At 44.3% G+C, this 17,022-nt stretch overlaps 1 protein-coding gene across 1 annotated transcript in view; it reads right to left on the bottom strand.

The window, feature by feature from the left end:
• Positions 1-1,214: 1,214 nt before the first annotated feature.
• LOC146172403 (putative sodium-dependent multivitamin transporter) overlaps positions 1,215-17,022 on the bottom strand; it is a 34,420-nt gene continuing 18,612 nt past the window's right edge. Inside the window, exons 6-10 of the mRNA XM_084585766.1 lie at positions 5,776-5,933; positions 5,543-5,683; positions 5,001-5,130; positions 4,836-4,924; positions 1,215-1,341 (exon numbers count right to left, since the gene is read on the bottom strand). Of these exons, the coding sequence (XP_084441892.1) occupies positions 1,215-1,341; positions 4,836-4,924; positions 5,001-5,130; positions 5,543-5,683; positions 5,776-5,933 (645 nt within the window). The remainder of the gene's footprint in view (positions 1,342-4,835; positions 4,925-5,000; positions 5,131-5,542; positions 5,684-5,775; positions 5,934-17,022) is intronic.

Below are 17,022 nucleotides of genomic sequence, written 5' to 3'. Positions count from 1 at the left end.
GGTGGCACCTAAGATATCGAAAACCCTAAGATCTACCCTAGATCACGTGAGGCCATCCAAGAGGGCTGCCGCCCCATGGCCCTCTTGGGTTAAAGTGGTGCATCCCAAGATGACACCACCACGCGTTGCAGGTTTCCCCCTCGCGCGCACGCAGCCTCCGGGCCAACAGTTAGCCCCATGCTGTCGTTCCGCTATATATATGCAAGCCGGGCCGGTGCAGAGGTGGGCCACTTCGAGCTACCATTGCTCTCAAAATTGTTGCCCATCCGTTTGGCGCAGAGGGCTCGTTGTGATGGCAGACGATTTAGTATAACATGAAGCACAGAAATGGTTGTCGACGCAGCGAAGACGTTTGGTTCTCGAAATCGTAATGTGGGCGACCTTCGGAGGGTCGTGGCTGGCTAACCAGAGGTTGCCGAGGGACGTCACTTCGACGAAGACCTCCGGAGTGCCATGGCGGCCGCACTAGTGGTCGCTGAGGGCCGTCACTTTGTCGAAAGGGGAAGTCACTTCGTTACGTTAAAGAAAGCGAAGCAAAGCTTGCAGCGAGCGCGTCATCACATGCATGGTGATGGACGCATTCAGCCTTTAAACATAACAGCTTAAGCTCTCACATTCCGACGCCTATGGGCGGTGGCTGCATTTTTTTTTTGTAACTATAATAATTTACCTGGTGAAATAAAACCTGTTGACCACGACAAAAATGTTTTAAATGTGGATATGTTGAGGGACAAGATTTTATAAGGGTAGCTGGCGAGGAATCACGTACCTAGTCACCACTACACTGCAAATGGGATTATGCGCAAAGTTCCGGGCACATTTAATAAACTAACCATCGGCTGTCCCTCCTTTTTTTTTTTTTTGAGTGTGAATTTGTATTGGGAATTTTAACCGAGTTACAAAACAGATACAGAAGGTATATGAGGCAACGTGATGCAGAAGTTAATGCACCTGTGGTGAAAGTGCATCGCCACTGATAGGTACTGCATCGAGGAATATTGCAACCGTTCGTTTGGGTGTGATGTCCTTCAACTCCATCATTTAACAATAAGCCTGTTGCAAAGAAGAGAAAACTTAATAAACTTCCTACGGAACTTCTGACGGTCATTGGCGTCGGGATTTTTAGAGTGCTATCAACAATCATTCTCCTAAACGACCAAAAGACATCCCGTCTGTAAAATAATCATCATGCAATACATGCCTAAGAATGAAGCCTAGCTCACAACCTTACCTATTCCTTTTGTAACTGTAGCAGAATGCTTTTCATCCACGTTGAAAAATCTCGCTACGACGTCCACGTAAATGACAGCCGCTTGAGAGTTGATCAGAGACGATATAGTGCTGTAACGATATGTAGTATTGGGGGATTAATGGCTGCATCTTCATACAGAGGCGTACTTAACTTCATGCGGATCACTTATTAAAATTGACATTCAAAATTAGTTTTCCCCGGCACTTTACTTTTGTTGCGTGCTGAAAACAAGTGTTTAAGCACCTCGCCGCACATATCAGGGCAAAGAAAACGGTAATGGAGAAGGGGCAGGGGGGAGTACACAAGTGCTGAAGTCAACCTCCCTTGTGAAGGAAAACATCAGCATTCCTTTTTTTTTTCGTTCGCACTGCAAACAGGATGATTTGTGATCAGTAAATGAATGCACAATACAAATATACGAACCACACATTTGTTTTTCCGAACCAAGGTCAATATCACCCTCACCCAGAAGGCCTTCCTCAAATAACATGCCATCCAGTTGCATATATTTGGTTTAGTTTGGTTTGGTTGCTTTGGTTTGTGAAAGTTGACGTCCCAAAGCGACTCAGGCTATGAGAGATACCGTAGTGGAGGACGGCGCAAATTTCAACCACCTCGAGTTCCTTAACGTGCACTGACATCGCATAGCATACGGGCACATTGTTTTTTGCCACGATCAAAAAGGGGCCGCCGAGGCCGGGATTCAATCCCGCATCCTTGGCCACAGTAGTCGAGTGCCCTAACCACTGCGCCACCGCGGCGGTTCGCTGATATTTGGTGTGTGTTCTGCGTAAGTTGAAATCGAAATGAAGTTGAAATGCAAGGTTTTAACATTTGGCAAGCTTTACTCTCATCTGTTTTACGCTAAGCAGTAACACATGAGGACTCATTTGCCTTTCAAGTCAACCTCACTGCTTTGGGTGCGTTTATAAATTTGTATTGTTTAACGTCCATAGCTACAGCAAAACACTGCAACAGGTGTCGTTGATATGTTCGTTCATCGTGGCTCAGCAGAAGGATATTGACTGAAATAAAAAGAGTCAACTTCCGCCCAGCCTTTCTTTTTTTTCTTACAGTGCAGCTGTTGATCGCCTGTTTCCTGGGTTTGTTGCGGTTGGCTTTGGTGCCACCTTTAAGAAGATGCAGACGCTCATTGGGCGCAACGGTCGCGTCCGAGCCTACGTCAAAACAAGGATCTACTTCCGCTCGTACACCGTTAGACTACTCAAGCAGCTGACCGGTTCAACTATATGCACCCAATTTCGCCGCATTGGTGAAGGACGGGCTCAAAATGTGGTAAAGGACTTACGCGGAGCGCTACAGATGACATGTCTGCACAAAGCATGCTACAGCTGCGCTTGTTCAATTTATTATCAAGAAGTAAATTCCTAGAGAGAATTTCAGTCTTTCTGTCACCTTTGAAGCAGAAAATATTTTTACGCTATTGGCTACTCCCACTTGTTTTGAACAATCGTTTCTTTAAGGAACATTACTGCTATTGCCTCCACTATGACGACTGGTTCAAGTAATGCTTTGGTAGTGTATATGACGGAGCAAAAATAGTGAAGCCGTAGCAAATCTTTGCGTATAATTTATACATGCAAACCTGGAAGCCGAACTACCCGCGATGTTTCCCAGAACTTACACATCCCGCCTATGCCAGATAAATATTGGGTGCTCTGCGTGGCACTTCATCCCACCTATACACAGCTTCCGCAGTTAGAAATGCTTTCCCGTTTTCAAGCGAACTTAAAGTTGTAGTCTATTATCCTTTCAGGCGTTACCGTTTTTTAACATTTTGCAGACCTCTATATAACAAGTTTCCTTTTTTGCAGCAATTAACTATTGCAACCACTGCCCCCAGTACAATCAGGTTTAAACCATTTTCTCTTGCCACTAAGAGGCAAGGACAGTGACTTCCCTATATAGAGGTTAAAAAATACGCAAGAAAATGCTTGATACATTTTATGAGGTCATTATGTGTACACATCAACGTACCCTTAACATCGAAGTTATCTCTCTCGCTAGCCTTTATGTGTCGACTTCCCGTTTTTATTCTTTGGTAATTCATGGTTTGCGACTTGAAAGCGCGGAAAAACAGCAGCCAGCTTGTTACAACGCTTTTTTCTACCAGGATCATGTGTTCCCCCGTCAATTTCACTGTCTGTTTTTGGCCTGCTCGACGTCAAACCTTCCAAGTGTTTTAGTACTTTGCACGACGACCACTCGCAGTTATTCCCAACCACTCCCAGCCAGGTTTTCGTAATCGTAACATTGACACTAATTTACCTCCTTAATAGAAACAGCACGAAGAAATGAGAAATAGGAGGCGAAAACGAACGATGACTCTTTTAATTCGTCCCGTCTTCGCGCCGGTTCACGTCCAGCTTTCTTGGTCGTCACTTTTAAACCTTAGCAACTTTGAAAATTATAGATACTGCTGCAAATATACGCATGAAAATGTCGTGCTTCAAAGAAACAGCATATAAGTGCAGTCCACTTATAAAGATACCAGATATAGTGATATATCGTTTATAACGATCAAATTCTTGAGATTTATCATTTTTCCCATTGCCCCTATGTAAAAATAAACCAGATATAACGATCGATTATCGGCGGTACATCGGATACAACGAAAGCTTTATCGCCGCCCGGTAGGTGTTTACCACGAAAGTTTGATTGAATATTGAACAAAATATACAATATTAAGAAGACAATGACGTGAAAACTCGACATATGCAGCGAAAACAGAAGCAAATGAGCACTATCATCATCGCAGTCGCGCAAAGGGTGCTGCTGCGGCCGCATCATCATCGCCATCGCCGATTCTGCGTCCGTGGAAGATGGCATGATAGCTCACGAGATGAAACGGAGGATTCATCGGGATTTTTGGCAAGGTTTGAAGGTTGGAAGCCTCGCGTAAAAATATGGACATTCGCACTGTACAAGTTTAACGATCATCAAGGCTGGGGATGTCCTTCAGTTCATCCAGTCGCTAATCGGTTTCGTGCACGCAAAAAGGACTGCCGCCAGCTTACACGGTACTGGAAGCGATGGTCACAGCGATTGTCAAGCTTCAGCTGCTGCTCAAACGAGCGCGAATTTCCGACTTCTTTAAGTCTGCTTAAGTTATTTTATGGCTATTGATGTATCCTGTAATAAAGTGTTTAGTGCTCTTTACGATGATTAGTGTTGTTCAAACCGATTTACTCATCGTAAGTGGGCAAGCCTACATGCATGAAAAAATACGTGGGTGTGCTTTTTTTTTTTTACCGGTCCGGATATAACGATAATCGGTTATAACTATCGGATCTTTAGGTGTTTTCAATATCGCTATAAGTGGACTTCACTAACGGAGTGGGTTCTGGCAATGAATACAAGAAAATTACAAGAGTTCCAAGGGCGTATCTGGGCATGATAATTATGAATATTATAGTGCAATCTTACAGCATGAAAAAAAAAAAAGAAAGAAACAGCATTCATAAACAACTTTGTGTTATAAAAATGCGCTTCTCCGGAATTTCCGGGTATGCCTTTCAGTATGTCCGATAATCCAGTCTGTACCACCTTCTAATATACCTACCTTGTCGCAGCACTGACGACTCCCGCAAGAAACAATCCTGAGAAGCAAGGAAATTCTTTAAGGTTCTTCTTTACATAATAAGGAACAATCTGAAAAATATAGCAAAAAAAAGCAAAACAAACATATCAGTAGCTTATTTTCTAAGATATTGTAGAACCGCTTCACCTGATCGTATGAACTGATGGCGCCCGTCAATAACGGATCGCAATCGCGGAACCAGTAGATGAGTGCCACACCAAGGCTGGATGCGATCCCGTAGTAAATGAGCACAAGCATCGTTCCAACTTTTGCCGTCCTGCGTAAGTATGAGCCGAGGATTTATGACATCCTGTACACGCGTAACGCAAATGTTTGGAAGGCGCATGCCACTGATTACATCAAATTATACATCTTTTACCTCGCGCAAATCCACTCTTTCTCGTTGGGTAATATTTGACCGATCTTAAGTAGGAGGACTATTAAAGCTACTCCAAGTGCACCATCTTACGAACTCAGTGAAGATTGCTGCTACAATGAAAATTACTGACACTTGATTTTGTTCTCTCTGGCGGCATTATAGTTTGGAATGGTGTATTTACATTCTTAAACTAGGCCCGAAAATTCTCTTCTTTCCAGCAGTTGTCCTTAAAGGTCCGAAATCATATTAAAGCATGAACTGAAAAATAATAATGCGTGAAGGAATCACTGAATAAGTTTACGGGACATACCTTTGTGCTTCCTGGAGGTTTCTTGACGCCAGAAATCTTTGCACAATCATTTGATCAGCACCTCCTCTGTATACATACATGGTGGATAAACCGATGAGACAGGCCCAGACATTTTCATCCTTTGTAAAGTCTAAGCTGTCTCTGCAATGTAAGAATACACGTTTCCATCATTGTGGGTTAAAAAGCGATACTTGGCATTGCGATGACTGCTTTGTGAAGAAACAATGTCATACTCCCACATGAAGGTCTTCACAGGAAAATCACTGAAAGGTCGCAGGTTCACGTCCTTCGTCTGGGCATCGTAAGCAATCTTCACCATAATAGTCGCTGGTGCCAGCAGCACTATTCCAGCCTGTGCGCAGTCAGTCCATACAACGCCCCTCAGACCGCCCTAGAATAAAAAGCACTGAAATAAAGGCGCACTCTTCTGACAATGTGTCATGTACGGCCGAGTTCAAAGCGACATCAATCGGATTATAGGATACATGGCCTGGTCAAGTTGTCGTGTCTTGCTGTAAAGTCAGAGTGAGACTTAGTTCTTTTCATGAACTTGAATAGACTGTCCGCGGCTAATTCTTATAGCGGTATACCATCAATTCATGTTTATATATCTAAGCCCTTGACTGAACCCATGTTCGTACACTATGATTTTATGTCACGTTTTATCACCGCACGAAACATCATCATCATCATCATCATCATCATCATCAGCCCGATTATACCCACTGCAGGGCGAAGGCCTCTCCCATATTTCTCCACTTAACCCGGTTCTGTGCTAGCTGCATCCACTTGACCCGTGCGAACTTCTTAATCTCATCCGCCCACCTAACTTTCTGCCGTCCGCTGCTACGCTTTCCTTCCCTTGGAATCCAGTTTGTTACCCTCAGCGACCATCGGTTATCCTCTCTTCGCACTACATGTCCTGCCCATTTCCATTTCTTCTTCTTAATTTCTACTAGAATGTCGGTAACTTGAGTTATTTCTCTGACCCACTCTGCACGCTTTCTATCTCTTAATGTTACCCCTACCATTTTTCGTTCCATAGCCCTCCGGGTTGTCCTCAACCTAACTAGAACTCTCTTGGTTAGCCTCCACGTTTCAGCCCCATAGGTGAGTACAGGCAAGATGCAACTGTTGTATACTTTCCTCTTGAGCGATACCGGTAAGCTGCTAGTCATAATCTGCGAGTGCTTGCCAAATGCGCTCAATCCCAATCGTATTCTTCTTGTTATTTCCTTTTCGTGGTCCGGATCTGCGGTTACTACCTGTCCTAAGTAGACATATTCGCCTACTACTTCCAGTATTTCGCTACCTAATGTAAACTGCTGTTCCTTCCCGAGGCTGTTGAACATTACCTTAGTCTTCTGCATATTGATTTTCAAGCCTACCTTTCTACTTTTCCTGTCTAAGTCGTCGATCATTATTTGCAGTTCATCCCCCGAGTTGCTTAGTAAGGCAATGTCATCAGCAAATCGCAGATTACTGAGGTATTCTCCATCTACCCTTATCCCTAACTGCTCCCATTCCAAGTCTCTGAATACTTCCTCTAAACAAGCTGTGAATAGTACTGGGGAGATTGTGTCTCCTTGCCTAACACCTTTCTTTATGGGAATTTTGTTACTTTCTTTATGCAGAACTATGGTTGCTGTGCAGCCACTATATATATCTTCCAGCACTTTCACGTACGGCTCGTCTACCCCCTGATTTCGCAATGCCTACCGCCGAGGTTTCAACTGAGTCAAATGCTTTTTCGTAATCAATGAATGCTATGTATAAGGGCTGGTTATATTCCGAGCATTTTTCTATCACCTGATTGATGGTATGGATATGATCGATAGTAGAGTACCCTTTCCGAAACCCTGCTTGATCCTTTGCTTGATTGCAGTCTAAGGTTGTCGTGATTCTATTAGCGATTACCTTAGTAAATACCTTATACGTAACAGACAGTAAGCTGATTGGTCTGTAGTTTTTAAGGTCCTTAGAGTCCCCTTTCTTGTGAATGAGGGTAATGTTTGCATTCTTCCATTGTTCCGGTATGGTCGATGACACCAGACACTGCGTATACAGGGTGGCCAGTTTTTCTAGCACGATATCCCCCCCCGTCCTTCAGCAAATCTGTAGTTATCTGATCCTCTCCAGCTGATTTCCCCCTTTTCATAGTTTCTAGTGCTTTCTTGACCTCGTCCTTCGTCACTGATGGAACGTCTGACTGTTTTTCCCTACCGCCAATCTCATTACGGTCTTGACTACTTTGGCTACTGTAGAGATCTGTATAGAACTCCTCGGCTACTTTGACTATCTTTTCCATATTAGTGATGACGTTGCCCGCCTTGTCCCTTATCGCATACATCTGGTTTTTGCCTATGCCCAATTTCTTCTTTACCGCTTTAAGGCTTCCCCCGTTTTTTACAGCATGCTCAATTTTCTCCATCTTATACTTCCTTATATCGGCCACCTTGCGCTTATTGATTAGCTTTGATATCTCGGCCAATTCAATCTGGTCTGTTGGATTGGAAGCTTTCATACTCTGGCGTTTCTTAATCAAATCTTTCGTCTCCTTAGACAGCTTGCCGGTATCCTTTCTAACTATCCTACCGCCTACTTCTACCGCGCACTCAGTAATGATATCTCTGAAATTATTGTTCCTTGCCTCTAGGATAATGTCGCCATCCTCAGTTAGAGCTGAAAACCTATTCTGTAGCGAGATCCTGAACTCTTCTGCCCTCCCCCTCACCGCTAATTCGTTTATGGGTTTCTTTCTTACTAATCTGTTGCGTTCCTTTTTCAGATTTAGGCTAATTCGGGACCTCACCATCCTGTGGTCACTGCATTGCACTTTCCCGATTACCTCTACATCTTGCATAATGGCGGGGGTTGAACACATTATGAAGTCGATTTCATTTTTAGTCTCTCCGTTAGGACTTTTCCATGTCCATTTTCGGTTCTTCCGTTTGCTGAAGAAGGTATTCAAGATTCGTAAGTTATTGCGCTCTGCAAACTCAACTAGTAACTCCCCCCTGCTATTCCTAGAACCAATGCCATAGTCACCTACTGCCTTGTCTCCTGCCTGTTTTTTCCCTACCTTGGAATTGAAATCGCCCATTAGTACAGTATACTGCGTCTTTACTTTTCGCATTGCCGATTCTACATCCGCATAGAAGCTTTCAACTGCCTGGTCATCATAACTACATGTAGGTGCATAAGCCTGTACAACCTTCAGTTTATACCGCTTATTAAGCCTAATTACTATGCCTGCAACCCTCTCATTAATACTATAAAATTCATCTATATTACCCGCTATATACTTATTGACAAGGAAACTACTCCTAGTTGTCGCCTCTCTGGTAAGCCTCGATAACATAGTACATGCCCATCCTTCAGTACAGTATATTCCTCATTCGGGCTCCTAACCTCACTAAGCCCTATGAGATCTCATTTCATGCCCTCTAGTTCCTCTAACAGCACTGCTAAGCTAGCTTCACTAGCTAGGGTTCTAGCATTAAACGTTGCCAGGGTCAGTTTCCAATGGCGGCCTGTCCAGCGGAGCCAGGCTTTCTTAGCACCCCCTGCTGCGTCAGAGGTCTGACCGCCGCCGTGGTCAGTTGTTCCGCAGCCGCTGGTGACTGAGGGCCGGGGTTTTATGGAGCTTATTATAGGAGGTTGCGGCCAATTACTGCACCAGGGTGGCCAACTCCTGTTCTGGTGAGGGAGTGCGTTGCCGGAGGTGTTCACCGGCATCAGGTCGCACCCCAAACCTGTTTATGCAATTCCATCGACACGCGGATTTTTTTTTTTTCATCCGGTGGAGAATTGCGCGGCACCGGGATTTGAGCCCCGGCCCTCTTGCATGCGAGGCGGATGTTCTACCGTTACGCCACCGCTTCCTAACTCCGCACGAAACATCTATGCTTAAAGGATGACTGAGGGTAAACAGAACTTTACCTATGTCGATATGATATCGTGCTTCAGTAACAATAATGGCTGTCACCGAATTCAGAGCTTTTAGAAGCTCGAAAAGAGAGAGAAAAAAAAAGACGAAATACATGCGTCGCTATCACCTGCCAAATTTCGGAACTAAAATGCGTGAGCTGAAAGGAATTTTGGGGCACGGATCTGAGAAGCTACGCTACGCCGCCATTCACTTCAAGGCAAACAGTCTTTTCCGGTAAGGATGCCAGGAGTTTAAATGGAGGGGCGGGCGGGAAGATTGTTAAGCACAATTTTGTCCTCGACAAAAGCGTATAGGGCATTCTTTAATATAATTGGGAAGATCCAGAGATTTGGTTTTTACTGCAAAACGTAGTAGGATAGAGCTGCCCTCGTCCCTAAAATGGCGCATTGTAGTGACCCACTTGCATATTAGATTCTTATTATAAAGTGGTGAGCTTAACTTGTCGCAGTGGCAAGTGGGCTACGTGAGACGCCGTAATCGAGTGCTCCGCATTCATTTAGACTTCATTGAGACCTTCTCGCAGTTTTTTTTTTTTAATGAACGGCAACACATCACACAGACTTGATTCTGCGTTCCACCTCGATTTAAATGTGGCCACGCACCGCTCTTATTAGACCCCGCCACTTCAGGATCAGCAGCCGAGTGCCAGAGCCACTCAGCCCCCGAAGCGAGCCGTTTAAAATCTGTGATAGAGTCTGCTTCGGACAATGTTTTATGCTCATTTTGCAACCATGAAAGTGGGTCACGAGGTGGGTAGTGGTAAATAGATCTGTGACATGCTATTGATGGGCTTCTAATTAGGCACCACTATGTGGTATTTTACTATCCGAGTTTAAGTACTGTTCATTTGATTACAATCGCAGCACGTTTGGCCACCTAAACCAATTACTTTTCCCTTAAAATTCTTTGCTAATTAGGTGTCGACTTAGTCTTTTACTAGCTCTAGTTCAAGTATCCCTTGTTGGATTACATACAGATAATTTTGGTCGGTTTATTTCGTAATCACTTCTTATTAATTAGGGATTATTAATCAAGGCAGCAAATTCTTCCATGTCCCCAGCTCAGGAAGTATTCATTTCTTTATAGTTAGGCTATTTCGTGCGTTTTGACAGTTTTTTTTTTTTCATTTTGCTCTTTGGCTGTTTTTACATTTTTTTTTCCAGACCTGCGCCTATCGCACAACAGCGCTTCATCTTCATCGGAGAAATAAACAAGGAGCTTCCCGTCGCGGAGTCTGGCTCCGGAACTTTTAGACGTTTACGCAATCGCCGGTAGACCTCTTAGGTCCATAGAAATATTTTCAATTTTCATGCAAAAGTTTACGGAGCTTCGCACTGAGTATACCAGAGTAAAACTTGTATAATTTTCGCCATTAAGCCCTGTAAGCACAATAGCTCTGTTCATGTTTTTTACCCCATTAGTCAATGCCCTTCTGGGCCCTACAATGAATGTTGAATAAATAAATTCTTAAGAGGAGGAGGAAAAATGCACTGCTGATGAGGTTAAGATTTGTGGTCTAAGATTTTCAGAAACCGTTACATAAAAGCACGAATTGAAAAAACCGCCGCGGTGGACCAGCGGCTTTGCCGTTCATCTGCTGATCTCGAGGCTACGTGCTCAATAACTTCTGCGGTAGCCTTATTTTGGTGGAGGTAAAATACAAAAACGGCCGTTTGCTGTGCGATGGCCACGTCCACTAAGAAATTCCAGATCGACAAAATTAATCCAGAACACTCTTGCAAGGCATCCCTCATACTTTTTTTCCCAGTCTGTGAAGCTGAACCACGCAATTCGCGTTTAAACATGTTGCACAAGCCTGCTGGATATTTGAAGCATACACTGGCATTTCCTCCCGACAGGAGGCAGGAGGTTAATTTCTAATGCATCGCTTGTATCTCGACCAAGCTTCTGCCATTTCATCTCGTCAACAATATCAAGTGAGAATAGGCCGAAACTTTGAAACTTGAAAGAAGCCTGTCTTGCGTGCAATTTATATCAACGTGTGTAGTGCTCGTGCATCTACTTACTTATTTCAGTAAAACTCATTTTGCTTGAATCGATTTGCCCTTTCTATCTCATGTGTGCATGTGGATCGTAATGTCTAACACAAGCCTACCGACCTATATAAACGTTTGACACTGCGCTTGTACGCAAGACTCTCAAAAGTTTCCCGACTATAGAAGTTCGCTTCTTGGTAGTTGCTCTCTACGTGTCCCGAGCCTTTCAAATGTCTTGAAAGTGATAACACTGGGCCTGCCGCTTCCGAAGACTGAGATTTCTACAGTTGTCACTAGAACTCGACTACATGGCTTACGAGCAGACCTCCTGTGCTCCAAGCCTTCGACAAAGTCGTATAATGCGCGTCAAAACGTCGTAAAGAGATAGCTCAGCGTCCATGTCTTATCACGCTGCTGCTTCTATTGAAGAATTTTGCGCTCGTCGACCTCCAACCAGAAAAAAGTTCTAAAGGGGTCGGCGCCTTAGGATTCCCTTATAAATACGTCCTAGTTTTTTGTGTGTTCCTGATCCATCTCTTATTTTCTGTTGCTTCCTTACTTTTCGCAATGCTGTGTTCTGAACTGCAGAAACGCTTCTACTTATGTAAGTTTTTTGAAATCGAAGTCTACGTTCGTCAATTTTCATTTTCTTCATTCCATGCAGTACTATAGCACTCAGCTATGACTTGCCACGGCCGGCAGTGTGGCTGCAAAGGCCCGGCAAAGCCGGCAAGCAGAACGCTTGGAAACAAGAGGAAAATTGTTTTTCTCTTCCAGATGTCAGCTTTCTCCCATGCGTCGTCTGCTGTCAGCAGCACCAAAGTGACCAAATGGTCAAGGCATTGTCGCATCACCGATATCTGCATGACGATGTGTGTGTGTGACGATGCAAGGCGCATGGCGCAGTTGATCTTGTGTACCATCACGGGCGTTTGTCACGCCCGCATTTTGCGCCCGCGATGGGCACGTTTGACTGCTTTGCAGTGTGCGTTTAACACGAGGTGCTATTTTGAGTGCTAAAAACCCTCCGTGCGGTCGAGGCTTTACGCTTTCCGGCTGCGTCGACCTGACGACGCAAGGAATGCATCCAACTGCCGGAGCAGCATAATCCTTTTCACTTCGTTTTTATGCGCGCCGATTTTCCGTAGGCACCACCATGCTTCCACATTGCGCTCGATAGTATACTCTACAGCACCGTCATCTAGAGCAGCGCAGTTCCCTGCAAACAAGGCAAAACCCCGCTGCAGCTGCTGTGTTGCACAGACAACGTTTCGACGGAACTAGAGGTGAGCACAAATATTGCGCCCGAAAGCACATGAACAATTGCCAAATTTGCATTTTTGTTCTCTGGTGTGCAGTGCTCGAGCGCTCTATTTAACGGTGAAACAGAGCGTGCTTTTGTGTTGAAAAGTTTGCATTGCACCTTTGTCTTCCGTACCCGACCTTCCTGTCAACGTGTACACGAAGGGGACCAAACCTCGTCTAACTACTTTCTCTCAGATTTTACCCGCCGCTCCCTTTTCCTGTCGATAATTACTGCACAGACGCAATTCCAACTGGATCCTATTGTACATGTCGCGCATAATAATGATGGTATTGCGTTGGACGCTGTACGCAGTGCCCAGTTTTGACCTCTTTCGAAACAAGAGCGGATGCACATACTGCGAAGTGCGGAATGCATCCGCTCGTGCAGGGCGTCCTTTTGCAATGGAGAGGAGCGCTGCATGGCTTACTAGAAAAGAAAACTCGCTCGCATATTTTAAAGATCACTCGGCTTCTTTACTATGGTAAGATTTCATAGATATTCCTGCTGTTGGCAAATTATATCATCAGACAAGGATAATACAAGCAAATCCTTAAAGCACTTTAGTGAATTTCGTTTTCTTTGCGGCAGGAAACGGAGGGAAATGAGACAGAAATATTTGAAGCGTATAGCCCTTGTATAGGCACATTCCACACAGAAAAGAATAACCATACACAGGGTTATGCATTTACTTTGAAAACGTATTTAATATGCTACTGTACAGTGAAAAAAATTCTTAATTAGTATTGAGGCTACTGCAAGTGGTATGCATATTTCTAGAAGTTAAATTGCAGCTCTTACTACGGTTTAATCGTTGGTTGCCAAAAATATGTTGTCTTTTCAATATTTTGCCTAGCGCAAATCGGAGATCCCCCTTAGTCACAGTAATGATTTGCCAGAATAGTACTCAGGACAATGCTCGTCGTCTATGGAAAAAGTGACGTAGGGGGAGTTTTTCTGAGAATGACGACATTAAAATATTCTCGTGCGGTTGACCGCAATACTGGGATCTTTTCTCGGCAAATTTATTTAAAATCCAAACCACTTGAAACAATTGCCGGGATAACAAACTCTCTCGAGCCCACACCATCTCAAACATTTGGTACAGAGGAAGTTCTCAACGGTGGCGTGGGTATACGTATCTGAGATATCTATAATGTTCAAGAAGGTGCCAGTGTAATGGTTATGAGTGTACTGAGTAGAGTCCTGATAGCTGCTTTAATGGAAGCCCGCTCGGGATAAAGATGTAAGAAAAGAGTTCCTTGGAGAATTTGTGTTTACAAGCTTGCTTCTGTTTTCACCGCTGCCGATGCTGAATAAGATTTTAAGCGAAAGTTTGAGGGTGTAGCCGCGCCATACTTCAGAAGAAGGTTGTGAACCTTGTTTCTTTTACGTAGCCGAGCTTCTTTACCATATAGTACCTTCAAAAGATTTAGTTTCGTTCATAGGGCTTAACGTCCTGAAGCTATTCAGTCTATGAGAGATGGTGTAGTAGATAACTCCCAATAAGTGTAACAACCTGCGGTTTTTCAACATTACCTAACATCGCAAAGTACACTGGCGTTTTGCATTGCGCTGCTTTTGTATTTGCTGTCTGTTCCTACAAAGTACAGTCAAGCAAAATAGCACTGCGCTTCGGCTCCGTCGAAACGCGGCCGTCGCGGCAGAGATCGAGCCCGGGTCCCTTGCTCAAACCAAGCGCTCCAACCACTGATCCACCGTGCCAAGGCGCCTTCAAAAGTCCAGGGAACGTAGGATCGTAGTTAAGCTAATCCTAGAAGGTTAGGCTGTTCACCCTCTTGAGGTGATTCTTTGCAGTGTTCGTTGCAGTACACTGCAAAATGTTAAGGACAGTTTCCTCGCTTACCGCCACATTCACTATCCCAGCAGTATTGAAGCGAATATGCCACTTTTGAAGCAATGATACTCTTTGTTAAGTCGAAACGAAGGCACGTGGAAAAAGGTGTTCTTGAAGAGAATTCGAACGTGAATATTATCTTTGCGTACTGGGTTCGCCGCTCTACACTCCAAGCCAAGAAAGGTAGCAGTGCCCAATTCATTATTAGGGTCAACGCGCGCTTCTTCCCTGACTAAGGGTAATTGGGATTTCGTAGATCTTACCCAATGTGGTGGCTTCGCCAATGTGGCTTTCGGTTGCACAGTGCAAGGACGCGAGATAGAATCGCGGTCGCGACAGCCACATTTCGATGGCGGCGAAATCCAAAAGTGCACGTGTGGTCGTACCCATAACAATCCCCAAGTACTGTAATTCGTAGCCACATCCTTCTATAGCATGCCATAGCATACCATTGTATATGATATTATAGCGCTCTTCTGGGATGGCTCAGTGGTAAGGAGTCGACTTGCTACCCCGAGAAAGGGTGTTCGATCCTGGCAGCGGTAGATGCGTTGCTATACAGGCGAATTAAACGCAACGCGCCCATGTACTGTGTGACGTCGGTGCATGTTAGCGAACTCCAGGTGGCCGAAATTTCTAGAATCCTCTACTACGACGCCCTTTACAGCTGATGTCTACTTGGGAAGCTAAAGTCGATAAACAAGGCAGTCAATCATGCTATGCCACATCATACCATACCATGCCGTACCATACCATACCCTACCATACCATACCATACCATACCATACCATACCATACCATACCATACCATACCATACCATACCATACCATACCATACCATACCATACCATACCATGCCATACCATACCATACCATACCATACCATACCATACCATACCATACCATACCATACCGTACCATACCATACCATACTATGCAATACCACACCATACCTACAAATGCTTGAAATAGCCAATCAGGTCATCAAATCCGTGAATAATGGTTTAGTTACTGGTTCCTTTTCAACTTTTATACCTGAGGCATGCTTTGCGCCTTAAATGCGCGACCTAAGGACTCCGCAAGACCTTCAAAGGAGTAAATGAAGTGTTTAAGTCACAGCTTTTTCCTGTCTTTTCAGCACTCTGGGCCCAGTAGTGTAGAGCTCCGGATTATGGTAGACCAATTGGGATTCTTTAATCTGCCCCACAATTTCAGTGAACTGGTTTTTTATAGTTAATCTGTTTTAATGCAGTCGCATCATCATCATCATCATCATCATCAGCAGCAGCAGCAGCAGCAGCAGCCTGACTATACCCACTGCAGGGCGAAGGCCTCTCCCATATTTCTCCACTTAACGCGGTTCTGTGCTAGCTGCATCCACTTTACCCCTGCGAACTTTTTAATCTCATCCGCCCACCTAACTTTCTGCCGCCCCCTGCTACGCTTTCTTCCCTTGGAATCCAGTTCGTTGCCCTAAGCGACCATCGGTTATCCTCTCTTCGCACTACATGTTCTGCCCATGTCCATTTATTCTTCTTGATTTCCACCAGAATGTCGGTAACTAGAGTTATTTCTCTGACCTAGTCTGCACGCTTCCGCTTCCTATGTCTTAATGTACCCCTACCAATTTCGTTCCATAGCCCTCTGGGTTGTCCTCAACTTAAGTAGAACCCTGTTGGTTAGCCTCCACGTTTAAGCCCCATAGATGAGTACAGGTAAGATGCAACTGTTGTATACTTTCCTCTTGAGCGATACCGGTAAGCTGCTAGTCATAATCTGTGAGTGCTTGCCAAATGCGCTCCACAAGTCGCATCAACAAGATTCAGATCCGTGATCTAGCCCTCATACGCCTATTTTCTTACCACCTGGACTAGTGGCTGGCACAAAACGAGCACAAAAAATAATGCGTACAGTACAACCCTTGCGGGTAGTCAAATTGTGTTTACGGCGCTTACCTCTTTTTCAGTTCTACTCGTGCACTGAAAAAATGAGCTCACAAGTAAACCGAATCAAGTTAAGGACATGAAACCTGTAAGTTACAGCTTAAATAAAACCATTTGTGAGGCAGCAAACCATTCGCGAAAAAGCTTCGCTTTGAAGGTTTAAAGATTTGTTCAAAAGAAACATAATTGACCATAGATTCAAAAAGTTGGCACCGTAGGAACTCCCGTCAGATATACATGAGTATATATAAGTTCATAGGCTTGGCAGAGGAACTGGAGAAAGCATAGATGAAATTGAAACACTTCAAAACAAATAACAGCAATGATTAGGTTACGCAATATTTAACGATGACAGAATTTTTCGTATAGACAACAAAGCCAAAAAACGACATCATTCAAATACTAGGGAGTTCATCGGCTTCGCAGC

Source organism: Amblyomma maculatum, unplaced genomic scaffold, assembly GCF_055883805.1.
Source record: "Amblyomma maculatum isolate TAMU_Amacu unplaced genomic scaffold, ASM5588380v1 scaffold_13, whole genome shotgun sequence".
Classification (NCBI taxonomy): Eukaryota; Metazoa; Arthropoda; class Arachnida; order Ixodida; family Ixodidae; genus Amblyomma; species Amblyomma maculatum.
The sequence above is the reverse complement of the archived record's forward strand: the minus strand, read 5'-3'. Positions and strand labels throughout refer to the sequence as shown.